The sequence below is a fragment of the Bombina bombina genome, chromosome 7 (genome assembly GCF_027579735.1).
Source record: "Bombina bombina isolate aBomBom1 chromosome 7, aBomBom1.pri, whole genome shotgun sequence".
NCBI classification, from domain to species: Eukaryota; Metazoa; Chordata; class Amphibia; order Anura; family Bombinatoridae; genus Bombina; species Bombina bombina.
Window position 1 is genome coordinate 349,556,965 of NC_069505.1, and position 21,014 is coordinate 349,577,978.

At 39.5% G+C, this 21,014-nt stretch overlaps 1 protein-coding gene across 1 annotated transcript in view; it reads left to right on the forward strand.

Moving 5' to 3' along the window:
- The window catches only part of STAB1 (stabilin 1), a 1,127,460-nt gene that overhangs the window by 548,258 nt on the left and 558,188 nt on the right, over positions 1-21,014 (forward strand). Inside the window, exons 29-31 of the mRNA XM_053721023.1 lie at positions 1,567-1,697; positions 5,008-5,119; positions 18,417-18,494. Of these exons, the coding sequence (XP_053576998.1) occupies positions 1,567-1,697; positions 5,008-5,119; positions 18,417-18,494 (321 nt within the window). The remainder of the gene's footprint in view (positions 1-1,566; positions 1,698-5,007; positions 5,120-18,416; positions 18,495-21,014) is intronic.

The following is a 21,014-nucleotide window of genomic DNA, read 5'->3' on the forward strand; positions in this document are numbered from 1 at the left end:
TTCATCTAGAAAGCTCCTTTATTTGATTCAATCGATTGCCGTTCTTAGCTCCTAAAGCAGCCCAAGGCTAAAACATTTTTTGGCTAAGAGGTGACGTTTTCACCTCTTAGCCAATAGCCGTGCGGTAAATCCGGCTCCCATGGACGCCAAAACTGGATTTACTGCATGGCTATTGGCTAAGAGGTGAAAACGTCACCTCTTAGCCAAAATTTTTTTTAGCCGTGGGCTGCTGTAGGAGCTAAGAGCGGCGATCGATTGAATCAAATAAAGGAGCTTTCTACATGAAGTATCTTATACTTCATGATTAAAAGTGTCCTTTATTTGTTTCAATAGTAAATCCTAGCGTTTGTAAAATGCTAGGATTTACTTTCACTTTAAGCTGCCCATATATGTTTACAGCAGTTTTGTATAGTTTTTATACAGAAAGATTCAAAATGTCTTACTTTCATTCTCAGAGCAGTATTGGGCCATATAAGACATATCTTAAAAAAGAAAACAAAATTCCACTACATCCCTTTATGTTAAAAAAAATATATTTGGTTCTATATGTAATTCTATTATAAGATTACTTTATGTTATCATGTTTATGCTACAAAATATGTTATTTGGAATAAGGACTTTCTTTCAAACTAGTTTCTATGGGGTCAATTTATCAACCTCTGTATGGAGCTTGATGCCCTGTGTTTCCTGCGAGCCTAAAGACCGCTGCTCCATAACCTTTCCGTCTGCTCTGAGGCGGCCAACAGAAATGAACCCAGTCTAATCCAATCGGGTTGATTGACACCCCCAGCTAGTGGCCTATTGGCCGCGAATCTGCAGGGGGCGGTATTGCACAAGCTGTTCACAAGAACTGCTGGTGCAATGATTAATGCCGACAGCGTATGCTGTCAGCATTTATCGATGTGCAGCGGACATGATACACTACATCGTATCATGTCCGTCCACACAATAATAAATAGACCCCTATGTCTTAATGTTATTCATCTGATACAGCATTGACAATTTTGAGAGTATGGAAAAAAAAAAAATCAATAAAAAATATTTACATTTTTTTTTTTTTTTTTAAATATAGATAGTAGCAGTTTTTGGGGTCTAAAGGGAGCTGGAGTGGGGTGTTAGAAAAAAACCCTCTCTGAAAAGTGCCTTTACCTTTCGGTCTATGGGAACTGTGTGTTCCCAGTTAATATATATGTATATGCTTATATACATATATACATATATACACATATAAACACATAAATATATATGTATATAAGCATATACATATATGTTAATCCTTGCTGCACAACTTACCCCCTTCACTGCGCTTAGGTTGGCATCAGAACGAGGCTCCCATTGGAGCTTAAGGAAGCGCGCACTTGTCATAACTTGTAATACCAGCGCACATTAGCGTGTGCTGGTATTACACAGTGAAGTGCTATCGCTTTCATGCAAACAATATTTAGCTCTCCACTTGTAATCTGGCCCTAAATGTGATATCTACATGAACATGAGTATAATAGACGGGACCTCTATGTTTGCATGTCTAATGTTGTTAGCTAAGAAGTGTCAGTCCCTTTTTCACAGAGTTCTCAGTTGAAAATCCCGCAAGGAACAAATGTTACTGCTTTTATACCTTCTGATGTGGTCATTAAAGGGGTTTCTGAAGAACAGAAGAAATTTTGGCTTGACCCATACAGATTGCCGTTTTTAGTAAGGTGAAGTATATATACAGCATTCCTCTTGTAATAGAATTACCAACATATATAAAGACTGCTTAATAGTTATCAGTTACAAATATTGGGCTATATTACAAATGTTGCAATATTGTGACCGCCCTAACTTGCGTGTGTATTTCAAGTTGAAAGGAAATGCGTACTGCTGAGCACAATCTAAGACCTGAAGACCTTGCCTAAAGGGTTAAGGCTAAAATAAAAATCAAATTAAGTACAACATAAAAAAAAAATTACGCTAATCTATACACTAAAAATTATTCATATTAAAGTTAATTAAAATATGGATGGAAATGGCTATATTAGTGCTGTGAAATCTGTTGGCGCTCTACAAAGATAATACCGATAATAATAATAATATTATATATACAGTATGTGTCTAAATATGTGTATGTGGGTATATATATATGTGTGTGTGTGTGTATACGTGTATATACATATATTCGCATATAAACACATATATACACATGTATACATATATAAAATACATAAAAAATCATTTGGAACCCTTTCCAATCAAATGCTTTTATACATAAAAATATTTTTTTACTCAATGTTAATATTTAATTATGTATTTTACTATGTATTTACTATAAATATTTTACATTCCAATGTTTTTCACATTGGGAAAATGTTATTTGTATTTTTAAAAAGATTACTATATAAATCTGTATATATCAATACCTATATATATATATATATATATATATATATATATATATATATATTTATTTATACCATATAGATATATAGGTATAGAAATATATTTTACAAACAAATCAGATATATAAAAATGTCTATTTAAAAATAAATAGAAAATTTTCTTCTATGTGAAGAACATTGGAATGTAAAATATTCATAACTCATGTCGAGTTAAATGCACTTGGTCAAATGCGGTAGGGTCAGCGCACAAGCAATTAGTGTAATGTTTTTTTATCAGCTGGAGAAGAAGTTAACTTGGTTGCGATATCCGAAGTCCTGAAGTTAGTGTGCAGCAGGTTTCGCTCGCTCGCTAGCATACCATTTACTTTCACCTTCTAATAGGCACGCTAACCTGGGCGCGTTACAATTTTACTACTGGCGGTGTTTACTGGCGAGCAAAAGCGATAAATAACTCACCACTTGTAATCTTTCTCTGTAGTATCTAAAATTAGTTATTTCGCTACATTATTTACATTATGATACAGATAAATGGACATACAATTATAAAAGGCGAATGCTCCAATATTAGAGCATTTTATTATTGCAATATTGCTTATGTATAACTATGTGTTTAACCTATGCAAAAGGCCAGCATCAGAGCTGCATGGGATCTAACTGAACACATTTGGTGAGCCAATGACAAAAGGCATATAAGTGCGGTCACCAATCAGAAATTAGTTCCCAGTAGTGCATAGCTACTCCTGAGCCTACTTTCTGTATGCTTTTCAATAAAGGGTTCAAAGAGAATGTTATAAATTGGCTACTAGAAGTACAATACAAATCTATTTAAATCACATGCTCAATATGAATCATGACAGTTTATTTTTGACTTTCATATCACTTTTAAAATGGGGGGCAGCTAAACTTTTTTATTGAACAGCCAGTTACTAATGATATCATATTGATAAGTGTATTCGTTTAAACAAGATTATGAGTTCTAATCAGCATGGTTTTATGGGAAATAGATCATGTCAAACTAACCTAATTAGATTCTATAAGGGAGTAAGTAAAAATATAGATAAAGAGGAATCAGTTGATGCTATATACTTAGATTTTGCAAAGGTGTTTGATAAAGTGCCACGTGAGAGATTAATGCACAAAATGAAGGGACTGGGATTAGCTGAAACTGTTAGCTCATGGATAAATAACTGGATAAAAGATAGGGAGCAATGAGTAGTAGTAAATGGATCATACTCAGATGGGATAAAGTTAATCAGTGGAGTCCCCCAGGGATCAGTACTGGGCCCTATTCTTTTTAATATTTTTATAAATGACTTGGAGCAAGGATTAAATAGCGACATCTCTATATTTTGCAGATGATACTAAGTTAAGTAAGGTCATTAGGTCAGGGCAGGGTGAACTTTCATTACAAGGGGATCTGCAAAAATTAGAAGTATGGGCAGGTAAATGGAAAATAAGATTTAATACGGGAAAATGCAAGGTTCTACATTTTGGAAGTAAAAATAAGCGGGCAATGTATTATTTAAATGGCACTAGACTTGGCCAAACATAGGAGGAAAGAGATTTTTTGTAGTACTAATAGATAACAAGATAAAGATGGTGCATAATGCAGGGCAGCGGCTTCTAAGGCTAATAAGGTACTAGCTTGTATTAAGAGAGGCATTGATTCAAGGGAGGAAAGCATAATTCTGTCACTATATAAAGCCCTGGTAAGACCTCATCTTGAGTATGGAGTGCAGTTCTGGGGACCAATCTCTAAAAAAGACAGTGCAGATCTTGAAAAAGCTCAGAGAAAGGCCACAAAGCTAATAAGGGGAATGGAGAATTTAACCTGTGAGGAGAGGTTAGCCAAACTGGGTCTGTTTTCTCTAGAAAAAAGGCGCTTGAGAGGTGGCATGATTACTTTATATAAATATATTCAAGGCCCATATACAGAGATGGAAAAAGTTTTGTTTATTCCAATAACATTGTTTGTGACAAGAGGGCACAATTTAAGGCTGGATGAAAGGAGATTTAATCTCCTGCAACGTAAATATTTTTTCACTGTAAGACATATAAAATTGTGGAACTCATTACCAAAGAAGGTAGTGAATGCCAATACGTTAGATACATTTAAAATGGTTTGGATACATTGCTGGCTAGAACCAAAATTCAGGGATATAATTGCTTGTGTTAAATGGGTCACATTTTTAATGGGATTAATTAAAGCTCAACTGGAGTGGAGCTTTTTTTTGTAAATACGTTAGATTTGTATAGGTTGAACTGAATGGACTGTCTTTTTTCAACCTCATCTACTTTGCATGTTACTATGTTAATAGGGCTTAAGGTGGTTAAATCCTTGGTTCTCTATTGGGACCTATGCAGGGCCAGGTGAGCTATGATAAGGGCTTTATTTAGCCTAGAGCTGATGCTACACACAGATAACATTCAATGCAGTCTCCAGAGCAGAGAATATACTTAGATTGCAAATAATTTTAGGTTTCAAGATGTTTCTGCTGCTTAGTAATCAATACTAATGTTTCATACTTTTTTGATTGAATTATTTTTCGATATATTTTGCTGTTCTTAAAAGCTGAGGATCTCTTAATGATCTATGTTATTAAACTAAGAGAATTTGTTCCCCATATATCAGGTCTCACTTTCTTCAAGGGGTGTTCACATCTGATCAGCTCAAGCTGTACGATGGAAAGGAATTATCCACACTTGACCCACGGACAAAGTGGGATGTGGCACACATCAATGGGGTAAGTAACTTCAGCACAGAATTGTATAGACAGTAACCTGAAAATAAATGTGTGATTTATGCTTAATGTATTTTAAAATCTTTAAAAGCATTGATAGCTAACTAGTTTTTCTTCTGTTATGTGTGATCAGTCCACGGGTCATCATTACTTCTGGGATATAACTCCTCCCCAACAGGAAATGCAAGAGGATTCACCCAGCAGAGCTGATATAGCTCCTCCCCTCTACGTCAGTCCCAGTCATTCTCTTGCACCCAACGACTAGATAGGATGTGTGAGAGGACTATGGTGATTATACTTAGTTTTTATGACTTCAATCAAAAGTTTGTTATTTTACAATAGCACCGGAGCGTGTTATTACTTCTCTGGCAGAGTTTGAAGAAGAATCTACCAGAGTTTTTTACTATGATTTTAACCGGAGTAGTTAAGATCATATTGCTGTTCTCGGCCATCTGAGGGAGGTAAAGGCTTCAGATCAGGGGACAGCGGGCAGATGAATCTGCATTGAGGTATGTAGCAGTTTTTATTTTCTGAATGGAATTGATGAGAAAATCCTGCTATACCGTTATAATGACATGTATGTATACACTTCAGTATTCTGGGAATGGTATTTCACCGGAACTACTCTGTTAAAGGTCACTAATCCTTTTAATAAATATTATCATGTTAAACGTTTTTGCTGGAATGTAGAATCGTTTACATTGCTGAGGTACTGAGTGAATATATGTTTGGGCATTATTTTCCACTTGGCAGTTGTCTGCTTTAAATTGTGACAGTTTCGTTTCTCCTCACTGCTGTGTGTGAGAGGGAGGGGCCGTTTTTGGCGCTCTTTTGCTACGCATCAAAAATTTCCAGTCAGCTACTATTATATTTCTTGCATGATCCGGTTCACTGACAGATCTCAGGGGTCTTCAAACTTCTTTGAAGGGAGGTACATTCTCTCAGCAGAGCTGTGAGAATTTTATATTGACTGTGAATAAAAACGTTACTCTATAATTTTTTATGTCAAATTTAGTTATTGTTATTTACTAATGGGAACAAACCTTTGCTAAAAGTTGGGTTATTTTAAAGTCGATGCTATAACTGTTTTTCAGTTCATTATCTCAACTGTCATTTAATCGTTTAAGTACCTCTTTGAGGCACAGTACGTTTTTGCTAAAAAAGATTATAACCAGGTTGCAAGTTATTGCTAGTGTGTTAAACATGTCTGACTCAGAGGAATATATCTGTGTCATTTGTTCCAATGCCAAGGTGGAGCCCAATAGAAATTTATGTACTAACTGTATTGATGCTACTTTAAATAAAAGTCAATCTGTACAATGTGAACAAATTTCACCAAACTGCGAGGGGAGAGTTATGCCGACTAACTCGCCTCACGCGGCAGTACCTGCATCTCCCGCCCGGGAGGTGCGTGATATTATGGCGCCTAATACATCTGGGCGGCCATTACAGATAACATTACATGATATGGCTACTGTTATGACTGAAGTTTTGTCTAAATTACCAGAACTAAGAGGCAAGCGTGATCACTCTGGGGTGAGAACAGAGTGCGCTGACAATACTAGGGCCATGTCTGATACTGCGTCACAGCTTGCAGAGCATGAGGACGGAGAGCTTCATTCTGTGGGTGACGGTTCTGATCCAAACAGATTGGATTCAGATATTTCAAATTTTAAATTTAAATTGGAGAACCTCCGTGTATTACTAGGGGAGGTCTTAGCGGCTCTCAATGATTGTAACACCGTTGCAATACCAGAGAAACTGTGTAGGTTGGATAAATACTTTGCGGTACCGGCGAGTACTGACGTTTTTCCTATACCTAAGAGATTAACTGAAATTGTTACTAAGGAGTGGGATAGACCCGGTGTGCCGTTCTCACCCCCTCCAATATTTAGAAAGATGTTTCCAATAGACGCCACCACTCGGGACTTATGGCAAACGGTCCCTAAGGTGGAGGGAGCAGTTTCTACTTTAGCTAAGCGTACCACTATCCCGGTGGAGGATAGCTGTGCTTTTTCAGATCCAATGGATAAAAAATTAGAGGGTTACCTTAAGAAAATGTTTGTTCAACAAGGTTTTATATTGCAACCCCTTGCATGTATCGCGCCGATTACGGCTGCGGCAGCATTTTGGATTGAGTCTCTGGAAGAGAACCTTAGTTCATCTACGCTTGACGATATTATGGACAGGCTTAGAGTCCTTAAACTAGCTAATTCATTCATTTCGGAGGCCGTAGTACATTTAACCAAACTTACGGCTAAGAACTCTGGATTCGCCATACAGGCACGTAGAGCACTGTGGCTAAAATCCTGGTCAGCTGATGTTACTTCTAAGTCCAAATTACTTAATATACCTTTCAAGGGGCAGTCTTTATTTGGGCCCGGTTTGAAAGAAATTATCGCTGACATTACAGGAGGTAAGGGCCACGCCCTACCTCAAGACAAAACCAAAGCTAAGGCTAGACAGTCTAATTTTCGTCCCTTTCGGAATTTCAAAACAGGAGCAGCGTCAACCTCCACTGCACCAAAACAGGAAGGAGCTGTTGCTCGTTACAGGCAAGGCTGTAAACCTAACCAGTCCTGGAATAAGGGCAAACAGGCCAGGAAACCTGCTGCTGCCCCAAAGACAGCATGAATCGAGAGCCCCCGATCCGGGACCGGATCTAGTGGGGGGCAGACTTTCTCTCTTCGCCCAGGCCTGGGCAAGAGATGTTCAGGATCCCTGGGCGCTGGAGATCATATCTCAGGGATACCTTCTAGACTTCAAATTATCTCCACCAAAAGGGAGATTTCATCTGTCAAGGTTGTCAACAAACCAGATAAAGAAAGAAGCGTTTCTACGCTGTGTACAAGATCTGTTATTAATGGGAGTGATCCATCCAGTTCCACGGTCGGAACAAGGACAAGGGTTCTACTCAAACCTGTTTGTGGTTCCCAAAAAAGAGGGAACTTTCAGGCCAATCTTAGATTTAAAGATTCTAAACAAATTCCTAAGAGTTCCATCGTTCAAAATGGAAACTATTCGGTCAATCTTACCTATGATCCAAAGGGGTCAGTACATGACCACAGTGGATTTAAAAGATGCTTACCTTCACATACCGATTCACAAAGATCATCAACGGTATCTACGGTTTGCCTTCCTAGACAGGCACTACCAGTTTGTAGCTCTTCCATTCGGATTGGCTACGGCCCCAAGAATCTTCACAAAGGTTCTGGGTGCCCTTCTAGCGGTACTAAGACCGCGAGGGATTTCGGTAGCTCCGTACCTAGACGACATTCTAATACAAGCTTCAAGCTTTCAAACTGCCAAGTCTCATACAGAGTTAGTTCTGGCATTTCTAAGGTCGCATGGATGGAAAGTGAACGAAAAGAAGAGTTCTCTTTTTCCTCTCACAAGAGTTCCATTCTTGGGGACTCTTATAGATTCTGTAGAAATGAAGATTTACCTGACAGAAGACAGGTTAACAAAGCTTCAAGATGCATGCCGTGTCCTTCATTCCATTCAACACCCGTCAGTAGCTCAATGCATGGAGGTGATCGGCTTAATGGTAGCGGCAATGGACATAGTACCTTTTGCACGCCTACACCTCAGACCGCTGCAATTGTGCATGCTAAGTCAGTGGAATGGGGATTACTCAGATTTGTCCCCTACCCTGAATCTGAATCAAGAGACCAGAAATTCTCTTCTATGGTGGCTTTATCGGCCACACCTGTCCAGGGGAATGCCATTCAGCAGGCCAGACTGGACAATCGTAACAACAGACGCCAGCCTGCTAGGTTGGGGCGCTGTCTGGAATTCTCTGAAGACTCAGGGATTATGGAATCAGGAGGAGAGTCTCCTTCCAATAAACATTCTGGAATTGAGGGCAGTTCTCAATGCCCTTCTGGCTTGGCCCCAATTAACAACTCAGGGGTTCATCAGGTTTCAGTCGGACAATATCACGACTGTAGCTTACATCAACCATCAGGGAGGGACAAGAAGCTCCCTAGCAATGATGGAAGTATCAAAGATAATTCGCTGGGCAGAGTCTCACTCTTGCCATCTGTCAGCAATCCACATCCCGGGAGTGGAGAACTGGGAGGCGGATTTCTTGAGTCGCCAGACTTTTCATCCGGGAGAGTGGGAACTTCATCCGGAGATCTTTGCCCAAATACTTCGACGTTGGGGCAAACCAGAGATAGATCTCATGGCGTCTCGCCAGAACGCCAAACTTCCTCACTACGGGTCCAGATCCAGGGATCCGGGAGCGGTTCTGATAGATGCTTTGACAGCACCTTGGAACTTCGGGATGGCTTATGTGTTTCCACCCTTCCCGCTGCTTCCTCGATTGATTGCGAAAATCAAACAGGAGAGAGCATCAGTGATTCTAATAGCGCCTGCATGGCCACGCAGGACTTGGTATGCAGATCTAGTGGACATGTCATCCTGTCCGCCTTGGTCTCTACCTCTAAGACAGGACCTTCTGATACAGGGTCCATTCAAACATCAAAATCTAACTTCTCTGAAACTGACTGCTTGGAAATTGAACGCTTGATTTTATCAAAGCGTGGTTTTTCTGAGTCGGTTATTGATACCCTGATCCAGGCTAGGAAGCCTGTTACCAGAAAGATTTACCATAAAATATGGCGCAAATACCTATACTGGTGCGAATCCAAACGTTATTCCTGGAGTAAGGTTAGGATTCCTAGGATATTGTCTTTTCTACAAGAAGGTTTAGAAAAGGGTTTATCGGCTAGTTCTTTAAAGGGACAGATTTCAGCTCTGTCCATCTTGTTACACAGGCGTCTGTCAGAAAATCCAGACGTCCAGGCCTTTTGTCAGGCTTTAGCTAGGATCAAGCCTGTGTTTAAAGCCGTTGCTCCGCCATGGAGTTTAAACTTAGTTCTTAACGTTTTACAAGGTGTTCCATTTGAACCCCTTCATTCCATTGATATAAAATTGTTATCTTGGAAAGTTCTGTTTTTAATGGCTATTTCCTCGGCTCGAAGAGTCTCGGAGTTATCAGCATTACATTGTGATTCTCCTTATCTGATTTTTCACTCAGATAAGGTAGTTCTGCGTACTAAACCTGGGTTCTTACCTAAGGTAGTTACTAACAGGAATATCAATCAAGAGATTGTCGTTCCATCCTTGTGTCCAAATCCTTCTTCAAAGAAGGAACGTCTTCTACACAATCTGGATGTAGTTCGTGCCCTCAAGTTCTACTTACAGGCAACTAAAGATTTTCGCCAAACTTCTTCCCTGTTTGTCGTTTATTCTGGACAGAGGAGAGGTCAAAAAGCTTCTACTACCTCTCTCTCGTTTTGGCTTCGTAGCATAATACGTTTAGCCTATGAGACTGCTGGACAGCAGCCTCCTGAAAGAATTACAGCTCACTCCACTAGAGCTGTGGCTTCCACTTGGGCCTTTAAGAATGAGGCCTCTGTTGAACAGATTTGCAAGGCTGCAACTTGGTCTTCGCTTCATACTTTTTCCAAATTTTACAAATTTGACACTTTTGCTTCTTCGGAGGCTATTTTTGGGAGAAAGGTTCTTCAGGCAGTGGTTCCTTCTGTATAATGAGCCTGCCTATCCCTCCCGTCATCCGTGTACTTTTGCTTTGGTATTGGTATCCCAGAAGTAATGATGACCCGTGGACTGATCACACATAACAGAAGAAAACATAATTTATGCTTACCTGATAAATTCCTTTCTTCTGTTGTGTGATCAGTCCACGGCCCGCCCTGTTTTTAAGGCAGGTAGATATCTTTTAAATTATACTCCAGTCACCACTTCACCCTTGGTTACTCCTTTCTCGTTGATTCTTGGTCGAATGACTGGGACTGACGTAGAGGGGAGGAGCTATATCAGCTCTGCTGGGTGAATCCTCTTGCATTTCCTGTTGGGGAGGAGTTATATCCCAGAAGTAATGATGACCCGTGGACTGATCACACAACAGAAGAAAGGAATTTATCAGGTAAGCATAAATTATGTTTTTTTCTGCTAGAAATTGCAATGGTCTTTGTCAAATGCTTGCTATCAAAGCATAAAATGAAAGCGTTTAGACAAATGACAGAGGGATTTAAAATGCAGTAAATATATATATATATATATATATATATATATATATATATATATATATATATATATAGTCATTTAAGTTGGAGATGATAAGCATGAGATTAAAGTAAGGGCCATAGAATTATTGCTTAGGTAATTAGTACATCTTGGCAAGTATGCCCGCTTGCCTTTCCCCAGAAATGTTAACATTGCACCAGAGGATTCTGGGTAATATATATATATATATATATATTGTAGAATCTGCTAACTTTTTAGTTACTCTTTCCTCACTAATATTACCTTTATCTTAGGAAATCAGGACGCTGCTTGATGAAATTATTTCTTTTATTATACAGAAAATAAGTATTTACATAGAAACAAGTTGCTAACTAATGTAAGGGAAGGAAAGGGAAGGTGGAAAAGGGGAGAGAGAGAGATGGAAGGGGAGAGGTGAGAAGAGAGCTTACCCTAGCCTACAATGGCAACTAACTTATATAGTCATTCATTCTTTCTCACAGCCCAGCCCACACTCTATCAATTCTTCAGAGACCAGATGACATCATTAGATCAGGGGGGTAGAATGTGACGTCCTTAGGCTGTTGGTGATAGGAACTGAGATAAAATCAGGGCCTTGTACACCATCTGTGATGAAAACGGCCATCTGTGCTGAAGGCTGTAAATTGCAAGGGTTGTAAAATGTCTTAGTGAATCCTGTGGTATCCTTTTGATCTATTGTTTACATACAGATTTCCAACTGGTTTCCACTTGTCTTGTCACCTCTGAACTGGAACTGTAGGTCAGTGTGCATTTAACCCTTTGTATAGACAAATGTCCCTTAGCATTTCATTATTCAATAATGTCCATAGAAATAACAGTCTGATATTAAAGTTAGGTGTGTTCATAAAATACAACATATATATATATATATATATATATATATATATATATATATATATATATATATATATATAAACATAAAACTGGATTTATACTCAAAAACTTCAAATGAAGTAAGTAAATAAACTAGAAAACAGGAATATATATGGAATATGATGGTTAGAAAATAAACCCTATAAACCACTGTTTCCTATAGGAGGCGCTGATAATACCCATAACCAAGCTAATAAACGCAATAGATATAGATAAGTACATATGTAGGTATAAACAATATTACCAGATGAGAAAAAATGTGGAATAAATACCACAGGAAGAAATAGAACCAGTCCTTAGGTACAAAAAAGTCCAATGGAAGTCCTTGAAGTCTGGAAAGCGTGGTAGGCTGCACTCTGACTTCACCCAATCAGATGATGGAACTCTACAGCAAAAAACAAAAAGGACAGAGGCGCCACATGTGCAGATCAATCAACCACCAAATGATCCAATCTTAGAGATACAGGGTACTCACAAGTAAGGCGGCACTCAGATGTGCCAGTAGAAGCAGGCTGGTATTTAACAGCAAACCAGCTAGCTGGTATAATGCCGTCCTCACCACGATCAAATGTCGTACGGTACAGCTATGTCCCTGGAACTCCTCCAGCATGGGGCACTGAGAGCTGTAAACAACGTTCAACGTGGATATCGCAAAATACTATGCGTTCCAATTACGCAATACGCAGCGCCGGAAAAGTACGTGAGTAATGCATTGCTAGCGCCTAGTGTAATGAGGGGTGCTGCAGCCACAGCCAGCATCTGTGTGATTAGTAAATAAACTAAATTAATTTATTGAATAACAGTTTATCACAGAGTAATAAGCTTAGCCAAAACTTATAACCTAGAAATAGATTGTACCTGCAATTAAAGAAGACCATAATTTGAGGACTCCCATAGGTCACTCAGAATGTAGTTTGTATCACCTAGATTACGAGTTTTGCGTTAGAGGCTATGCGGTGCTAACGAGCAGTTTTGTCTCACCGCTCACTTACCTGCAGCGCTGGTATTACGAGTTTTCAGAAACCTGTCGTTAAAAGACAAGAAGTGAGCGTTGAGCAAAATTTTGCTCATTACCGCACTCCAATACCAGCGCTGCTTAAGTCAGCTGTGAGCTGGTCGTACATGCTCATGCACGATTTCCCCATAGGAATCAATGGGGAGAGCCGGCTGAAAAAAGTCTAACACCTGCCAAAAAGCAGCGTAAAGCTCCTTAACGCAGCCCCATTGATTCCTATGGGGAAATAAAAGTTATGTTTACACCTAACACCCTAACATGAACCCCGAGTCTAAACACCCCTAATCTTACACTTATTAACCCCTAATCTGCCACCCACAACATCGCCGACACCTGCATTATATTATTAACCCCTAATCTGCCGCTCCGGACACCGCCGCCACCTACATTACAGGGAGTGCAGAATTATTAGGCAAATGAGTATTTTGACCACATCATCCTCTTTATGCATGTTGTCTTACTCCAAGCTGTATAGGCTCTAAAGCCTACTACCAATTAAGCATATTAGGTGATGTGCATCTCTGTAATGAGAAGGGGTGTGGTCTAATGACATCAACACCCTATATCAGGTGTGCATAATTATTAGGCAACTTCCTTTCCTTTGGCAAAATGGGTCAAAAGAAGGACTTGACAGGCTCAGAAAAGTCAAAAATAGTGAGATATCTTGCAGAGGGATGCAGCACTCTTAAAATTGCAAAGCTTCTGAAGCGTGATCATCGAACAATCAAGCGTTTCATTCAAAATAGTCAACAGGGTCGCAAGAAGCGTGTGGAAAAACCAAGGCGCAAAATAACTGCCCATGAACTGAGAAAAGTCAAGCGTGCAGCTGCCAAGATGCCACTTGCCACCAGTTTGGCCATATTTCAGAGCTGCAACATCACTGGAGTGCCCAAAAGCACAAGGTGTGCAATACTCAGAGACATGGCCAAGGTAAGAAAGGCTGAAAGACGACCACCACTGAACAAGACACACAAGCTGAAACGTCAAGACTGGGCCAAGAAATATCTCAAGACTGATTTTTCTAAGGTTTTATGGACTGATGAAATGAGAGTGAGTCTTGATGGGCCAGATGGATGGGCCCGTGGCTGGATTGGTAAAGGGCAGAGAGCTCCAGTCCGACTCAGACGCCAGCAAGGTGGAGGTGGAGTACTGGTTTGGGCTGGTATCATCAAAGATGAGCTTGTGGGGCCTTTTTGGGTTGAGGATGGAGTCAAGCTCAACTCCCAGTCCTACTGCCAGTTTCTGGAAGACACCTTCTTCAAGCAGTGGTACAGGAAGAAGTCTGCATCCTTCAAGAAAAACATGATTTTCATGCAGGACAATGCTCCATCACACGCGTCCAAGTACTCCACAGCGTGGCTGGCAAGAAAGGGTATAAAAGAAGAAAATCTAATGACATGGCCTCCTTGTTCACCTGATCTGAACCCCATTGAGAACCTGTGGTCCATCATCAAATGTGAGATTTACAAGGAGGGAAAACAGTACACCTCTCTGAACAGTGTCTGGGAGGCTGTGGTTGCTGCTGCACGCAATGTTGGTGGTGAACAGATCAAAACACTGACAGAATCCATGGATGGCAGGCTTTTGAGTGTCCTTGCAAAGAAAGGTGGCTATATTGGTCACTGATTTGTTTTTGTTTTGTTTTTGAATGTCAGAAATGTATATTTGTGAATGTTGAGATGTTATATTGGTTTCACTGGTAAAAATAAATAATTGAAATGGGTATATATTTGTTTTTTGTTAAGATGCCTAATAATTATGCACAGTAATAGTCACCTGCACACACAGATATCCCCCTAAAATAGCTAAAACTAAAAACAAACTAAAAACTACTTCCAAAAATATTCAGCTTTGATATTAATGAGTTTTTTGGGTTCATTGAGAACATGGTTGTTGTTCAATAATAAAATTAATCCTCAAAAATACAACTTACCTAATAATTCTGCACTCCCTGCATATGTATTAACTCCTAATCTGCTGCCCCAACATTGCCACCACCTACATTATATTTAATAACCCCTAATCTGCCGCCCCCAATGTCGCCACCACCTACCTACACTTATTAACCCCTAATCTGCTGCCCCCAACGTCGCTGCCACTATAATAAACATATTAACCCCTAAACCGCCGCACTCTCGCCTCGCAAACGTTAGTTAAATATTATTAACCCCTAATCTGCCGTCCCTAACATCGCTGACACCTACCTACATTTATTAACCCCTAATCTGTCGCCCCCAACATCGCCGCCACTATATTAACGTTATTAACCCCTAAACCTTACACCCGCTAACTTAAATATAATTTAAATAAATCTAAATAAATATTCCTATCATTAACTAAATTATTCCTATTTAAAACTAAAGTACAAAAAAACCCTCTAAATTACAGAAAATAATAAACAAATTACAGAAATTTAAACTAATTACACCTAATCTAATAGCCCTATTAAAATAAAAAAGCCCCCCCAAAATAAAAAAAAAACCTAGCCTAAACTAAACTACCAATAGCCCTTAAAAGGGCCTTTTGCAGGGCATTGCCTTAAAGTAATCAGCTCTTTTCCTGTAAAAAAAAATACAAACAACCCCCCAACAGTAAAACCCATAAAACCAAACCCCCAAATAAAATACTATCCAAAAATAACCTAAGCTCCCCATTGATCTGAAAGGGCATTTGGATGGGCATTGCCCTTAAAAGGGCAGTTAGCACTTTTGCCGCCCAAACCCTAATCTAAAAAATAAAACCCACCCAATACACCCTTAAAAAATCCTAACACTAACCCCATGAAGATCGACTTATTGGGAGAAGTCTTCATCCAAGCCGGGCCGAAGTCCTCAACGAAGCCGGGAGAAGTCTTCATCCAAGCTGGGCAAAGTGGTCCTCCAGACGGGCAGAAGTCTTCATCCAGACGTCATCTTCTATCTTCATCCATCCGGCGCGGAGCGGCTCCATCTTCAAGACATCCGACGCGGAGCATCCTCTTCTTCCGACGACTAAAACAGAATGAAGGTACCTTTAAGTGACGTCATCCAAGATGGCGTCCCTTAGATTCCGATTGGCTGATAGAATTCTATCAGCCAATCGGAATTAAGGTAGAAAAAATCCTATTGGCTGATGCAATCACCCAATAGGATTGAAGTTCAATCTTATTGGCTGATCCAATCAGCCAATAGGATTGAGCTTGCATTCTATTGGCTGTTCCAATCAGATGATTACTTTGGGGCAATGCCCCGCAAAAGGCCCTTTTAAGGGCTATTGGTAGTTAAGTTTAGGCTAGGGTTTTTTTATTTTGGGGGGCTTTTTTATTTTGATAGGGCTTTTAGATTAGGTGTAATTAGTTTTAATTTCTGTAATTTGTTTATTATTTTCTGTAATTTAGTGGAGTTTTTTTTTTGTACTTTAGCTAATTTAATTTATTTAATTGTATTTAATTTAGTTCATTTATTTAATTATAGTGTAGTGTTAGGTGTTATTGTAACTTAGGTTAGGTTTTATTTTACAGGTACTTTTGTATTTATTTTAGCTAGGTAGTTATTAAATAGTTAATAACTATTTAATAACTATTCTACCTAGTTAAAATAAATACAAACTTGCCTGTAAAATAAAAATAAACCCTAAGCTAGATACAATGTAACTATTAGTTATATTGTAGCTAGCTTAGGGTTTATTTTATAAGTAAGTATTTAGTTTTAAATAGGAATAATTTAGTTAATGATAGGAATATTTATTTAGATTTATTTAAATTATATTTAAGTTAGTGGGTGTTAGGTTTAGGGTTAGACTTAGGTTTAGGCTTGCCAGAAACACCAGTTATGAAGCAGCGGTCACAAAGACCGCTGCTCCATAACCTGTCCGTCTGCTCTGAGCAGGCGGACACACATCGCCGGATTGACACCCCCCTGCTGGCGGCCCATTGGCCGCGAGTCTGCAGGGGGCGGCGTTGCACCAGCAGCTCTTGTGAGCTGCTGGTGCAATGCTGAATACGGCGAGCGCATTGCTCGCCGTATTCAGCGATGTCTGTCAGACCTGATCCGCACTGTCGGATCAGGTCCGACAGACATTGATAACTAGGGTTTAACAACTTTAATATAGTGGCAGCGATGTTGGGGGCGGCAGATTAGGGGTTAATAAATGTAGGTAGGCGGCAGCGATGTTAGGGATGGCAGATTAGGGGTTAATAATATTTAACTAATGTTTACGGGCGGGTAGTTTATGGGTGTTAGTGTACTTTTTAGCACTTTAGTTAGGAGTTTTATGTTACGGCGTTGTACAATAAAACTCTTAACAACTGACTTTTAAATACGTTAGGACTCTTGACAGGAGAGGGTGCACCGCTCACTTTTTGGCATCCCAGGAAGTTTACGTAAGTTGTATTGCGGTAAGGCCAAAGAAGTGTGCAGTGCCCCTAAACCTTCAAGACTCTTAATACCAGCGGGCGTAAAAAAGCAGCGTTAGGACCTCTTAACGCTGCTTTTTTACCCTAACGCACAACTCGTAATCTAGCCGTATGTTTCTTGTGGGACCTCCAGCAACATCTATTTTGGAACTATTTTCTTCAGTGAGAAAATTAAAGGATATAGAGAGTCCTCATATATATCCTACATTGTGAAAGTTCAGTTTCACCAATGATCTCTACTGCAAATGGTGGGTATCTAATTCTCCTGATATTTCATTGTGGGTTAAAGTAAAGAATGTAGGTGTCTCTACCAGTGTATCACTTAGCATTATGTAAGGTCTTCAGAAACCAATCATCATAGCAGTAGAGGATAAGTTATTAAGGGATTGATCACAATCCTTTAGAAAAATGTATTTAATATTTTTCTACAGAGAACCAGCATGAAAGGGACAGTGTTTGCATGGAATTTAGGCACGTTTTTTGAAAGAAATTTGATTTACCCCTAAATGTATTAGATTACCATCTTGTAAAACGTATAGAATTTAAAGGGAGGGAAGTTACATTAAGTATTTTTAATCGGTGGTGTGTCTTCAGAAGTTTTATCTGGGGGCACTTTTAGGAATCCCACCAGTGATTTGTGGGTGGTGCTTTGATGGGAAGGACTTGGTTTGCCTCGGGTTATGCAGGGGGTGGTTCTTGGCAAAGTGGTGGTGGAAAGCAAGGAATTACTACCTTTGGGGGGCACATTGGTTGCAACCATTATTCTAGGGGGCCTGTGCCTTCCCTGCCCCCAGACAATGTCACTGTTTTTAATTCTATATTGCAGTGTATATCAAATTTTCTCATGCTATAAATTGGTACCTCAGTGCAAATTTTAGATTTAGAAGTGCTAATATTTGTGGGTTTTTTTGTCTTTGTTTCAGAGTATTACAATAAATAATGCAAGCACTATAATAACTGACATTCCAGCGATTAATGGATTCATTTTTATTATTAACAAGGTAAGTATTTAGCCCAAACTGTAACATGGTACACTTTAGAAATAAAACATAAGTGTATATCTACACTGACACATTGACTCATGAAGCTGCTGAGGTGCCTCGTTGTTGAGGGCAAGATCATTTTCTAATTTTCAGCATAGCTGTATCTATATTTTGTTAGTGGGTGTACCTGCTTTCCCTGCCGTTATTATCTATAGTTGAATGAGGTATCCAATACATGATATCACACTCATCAAATTAGAACCGAGAGCAATGTGGAAAAACTATAATTACAATCACAACACTTAGGAAACACACTTGTAAAATGTTTGTGTTGTAAAAAATATGAACATCTGTTTTGTTAGGGTAAAGTAGGGTCACTACGAGCAATAAAAACAGCCAAATTTCCTGCAACTTCACTACAAATCTCTGCAAGCACTTCCCATTAATCCCACCCACCACCACCCTACCTTTTACCTGACTGCAAGGTAACATACACCATGAGGCCAATTTAACCAATGTCTCTCTCACAAGAGCTGCTGGTGCAACGCCACCCCCTGCAGACTTGCGACCAATGGGCCGCCAGCAGGAGGTGTCAATCAACCTGATCGAACTCGATGGGGTTGAATTCCGGCGATTCCTGTCCGCCTGCTCAGAGCAGGCGGACAGGGTTATGGAGCAACAGTCTTTGTGACCGCTGCTCCATAACTTGTGTTTCTGGCGAGCCTGAAGACTCGCCAGAAAGACGGGCTATCAAGCTCCGTTCGGAGCTTGATGGATAGGCCCCCATAACTTATCTCATAACAACTTTGTATTCTACTCTTCCGCCAGATATTACACATCCTCAAATAAAATAAAATCATTCTTATAATAATGTAGTTCTTTCTCCTCTCCTGCTGTGTCAGATATTTTTTTCTCCTTTAAATTATAAGCTTGAGAGCCTCTGAAACTGTAGCTCGCTCTTTATAAAAGTGCATCTTCAACTGATTGTTCTCAAGAGCAGGGCGCTCCTCTCCTCTTGTTTATTTTGTCAATGTAAGTGTAGTAATGTACAGTGTATAGTCTTACATAACGGCATAGATTTATTAATAGTCAAGCGGACATGATGCGCTGTAGCAAATCATGTCCACTCAACCTCGCTAAATGCAGACAGCGTAATTTAACATTGCACAAGTATTTCTAGTGAGATTCTCACCAATTCCGCCCCCTGCTCACTGGCAGCCAATCAGCCACTAGCAGCAGCTGTCAATCATCCCAATTAGATTGGATCGGATCGGGATGATTTCAATCCGCCACCCGCTGCTTCTTAACTTCCTTTTTAGGCGAGCCTGAAGCGATGGGGCATCCGAGCAACATCTGCTGCTTATCACATGGAGCCCAATGTCTCATTGTAAGTCTTTTATTGTATTGTACCCTTGTGATTGTTTGTAATTTTGTACAACACTGTGTAACATGTTGACACTTTATAAATAAATAATAATAATAAGGGATCCTGGGTTAAAACTGACAATGGACAACCATTGTTAAGCTGGTTTAATAGCTATAGGAACTGGGTTAACATTTTTAGGATGGAGAGCAATTGTTAAGACAGTCTGATAGTGATAGGAACACCATTGTAAGTTGCAATAAGTGATGAAGTTCATTGCAATATGAAGGTCAGGTTAGTAGTTCTATGGTGTCTGGGTAACTGCTGCGAGATTTGTCACAGTTATGGTTACTGGGTTAGAAATGCAAGCAAAGGGGAAAAAACTATAATTACAACCACATGATGAATGAGAGGAGCCCCCAGTATATTTAAATAATACTGGTGCCCATTTAATGTAAGTTCCAGGCTTATTTTGACAGATAATACTTATAAAAGGATGGCGCTAAAGCTAGAAGTAAAAATACGAGAGAAGTATAACACAAATAATTGAATTAAAGTTGAGGAAAAACACACAATAAAATGTAGTATCGCATCAGACTCATCATTTTGTTACAAAAAGATTGTGTTAATCAACATGTGAGCGTGCACAGAAACTTCTAATACTGAGACAATCTGTACCAAAAGCCAAGAAAAGAAGGTTTTTATGAGGTCCAAAACTCCTGTTAAAGCATTGTCTGATTAGATTATCACATTTTCCCTGTGCAATGTACACTCACCGGCCACTTTATTAGGTATGCCTGTTCAATTGCTTGGTAACACAAATTGTTAATCAGCCAATCACATGGCAGCAACTCAATGCATTTAGGCATCTAGATGTGGTGAAGAAAGGGGATTTAAGTGACTTTGAACGTGGCATGGTTGTTGGTGCCAGACGGGCTGGTCTGAGTATTTCAAAAACTGCTGATCTACTGAGATTTTCACGCACAACCATCTCTAGGGTTTACAGAGAATGGTCAGAAAAAGAGAAAATATCCAGTGAGCGGCAGTTATGTGTACAACAATGCCTTATTGATGTCAGAGGTCAGATGAGAATGGGCAGACTGGTTTGAGATGAAAGGCAACAGTAATTCAAATAACCACTTGTTGCAACCAAGGTATGCAGAATACCATCTCTG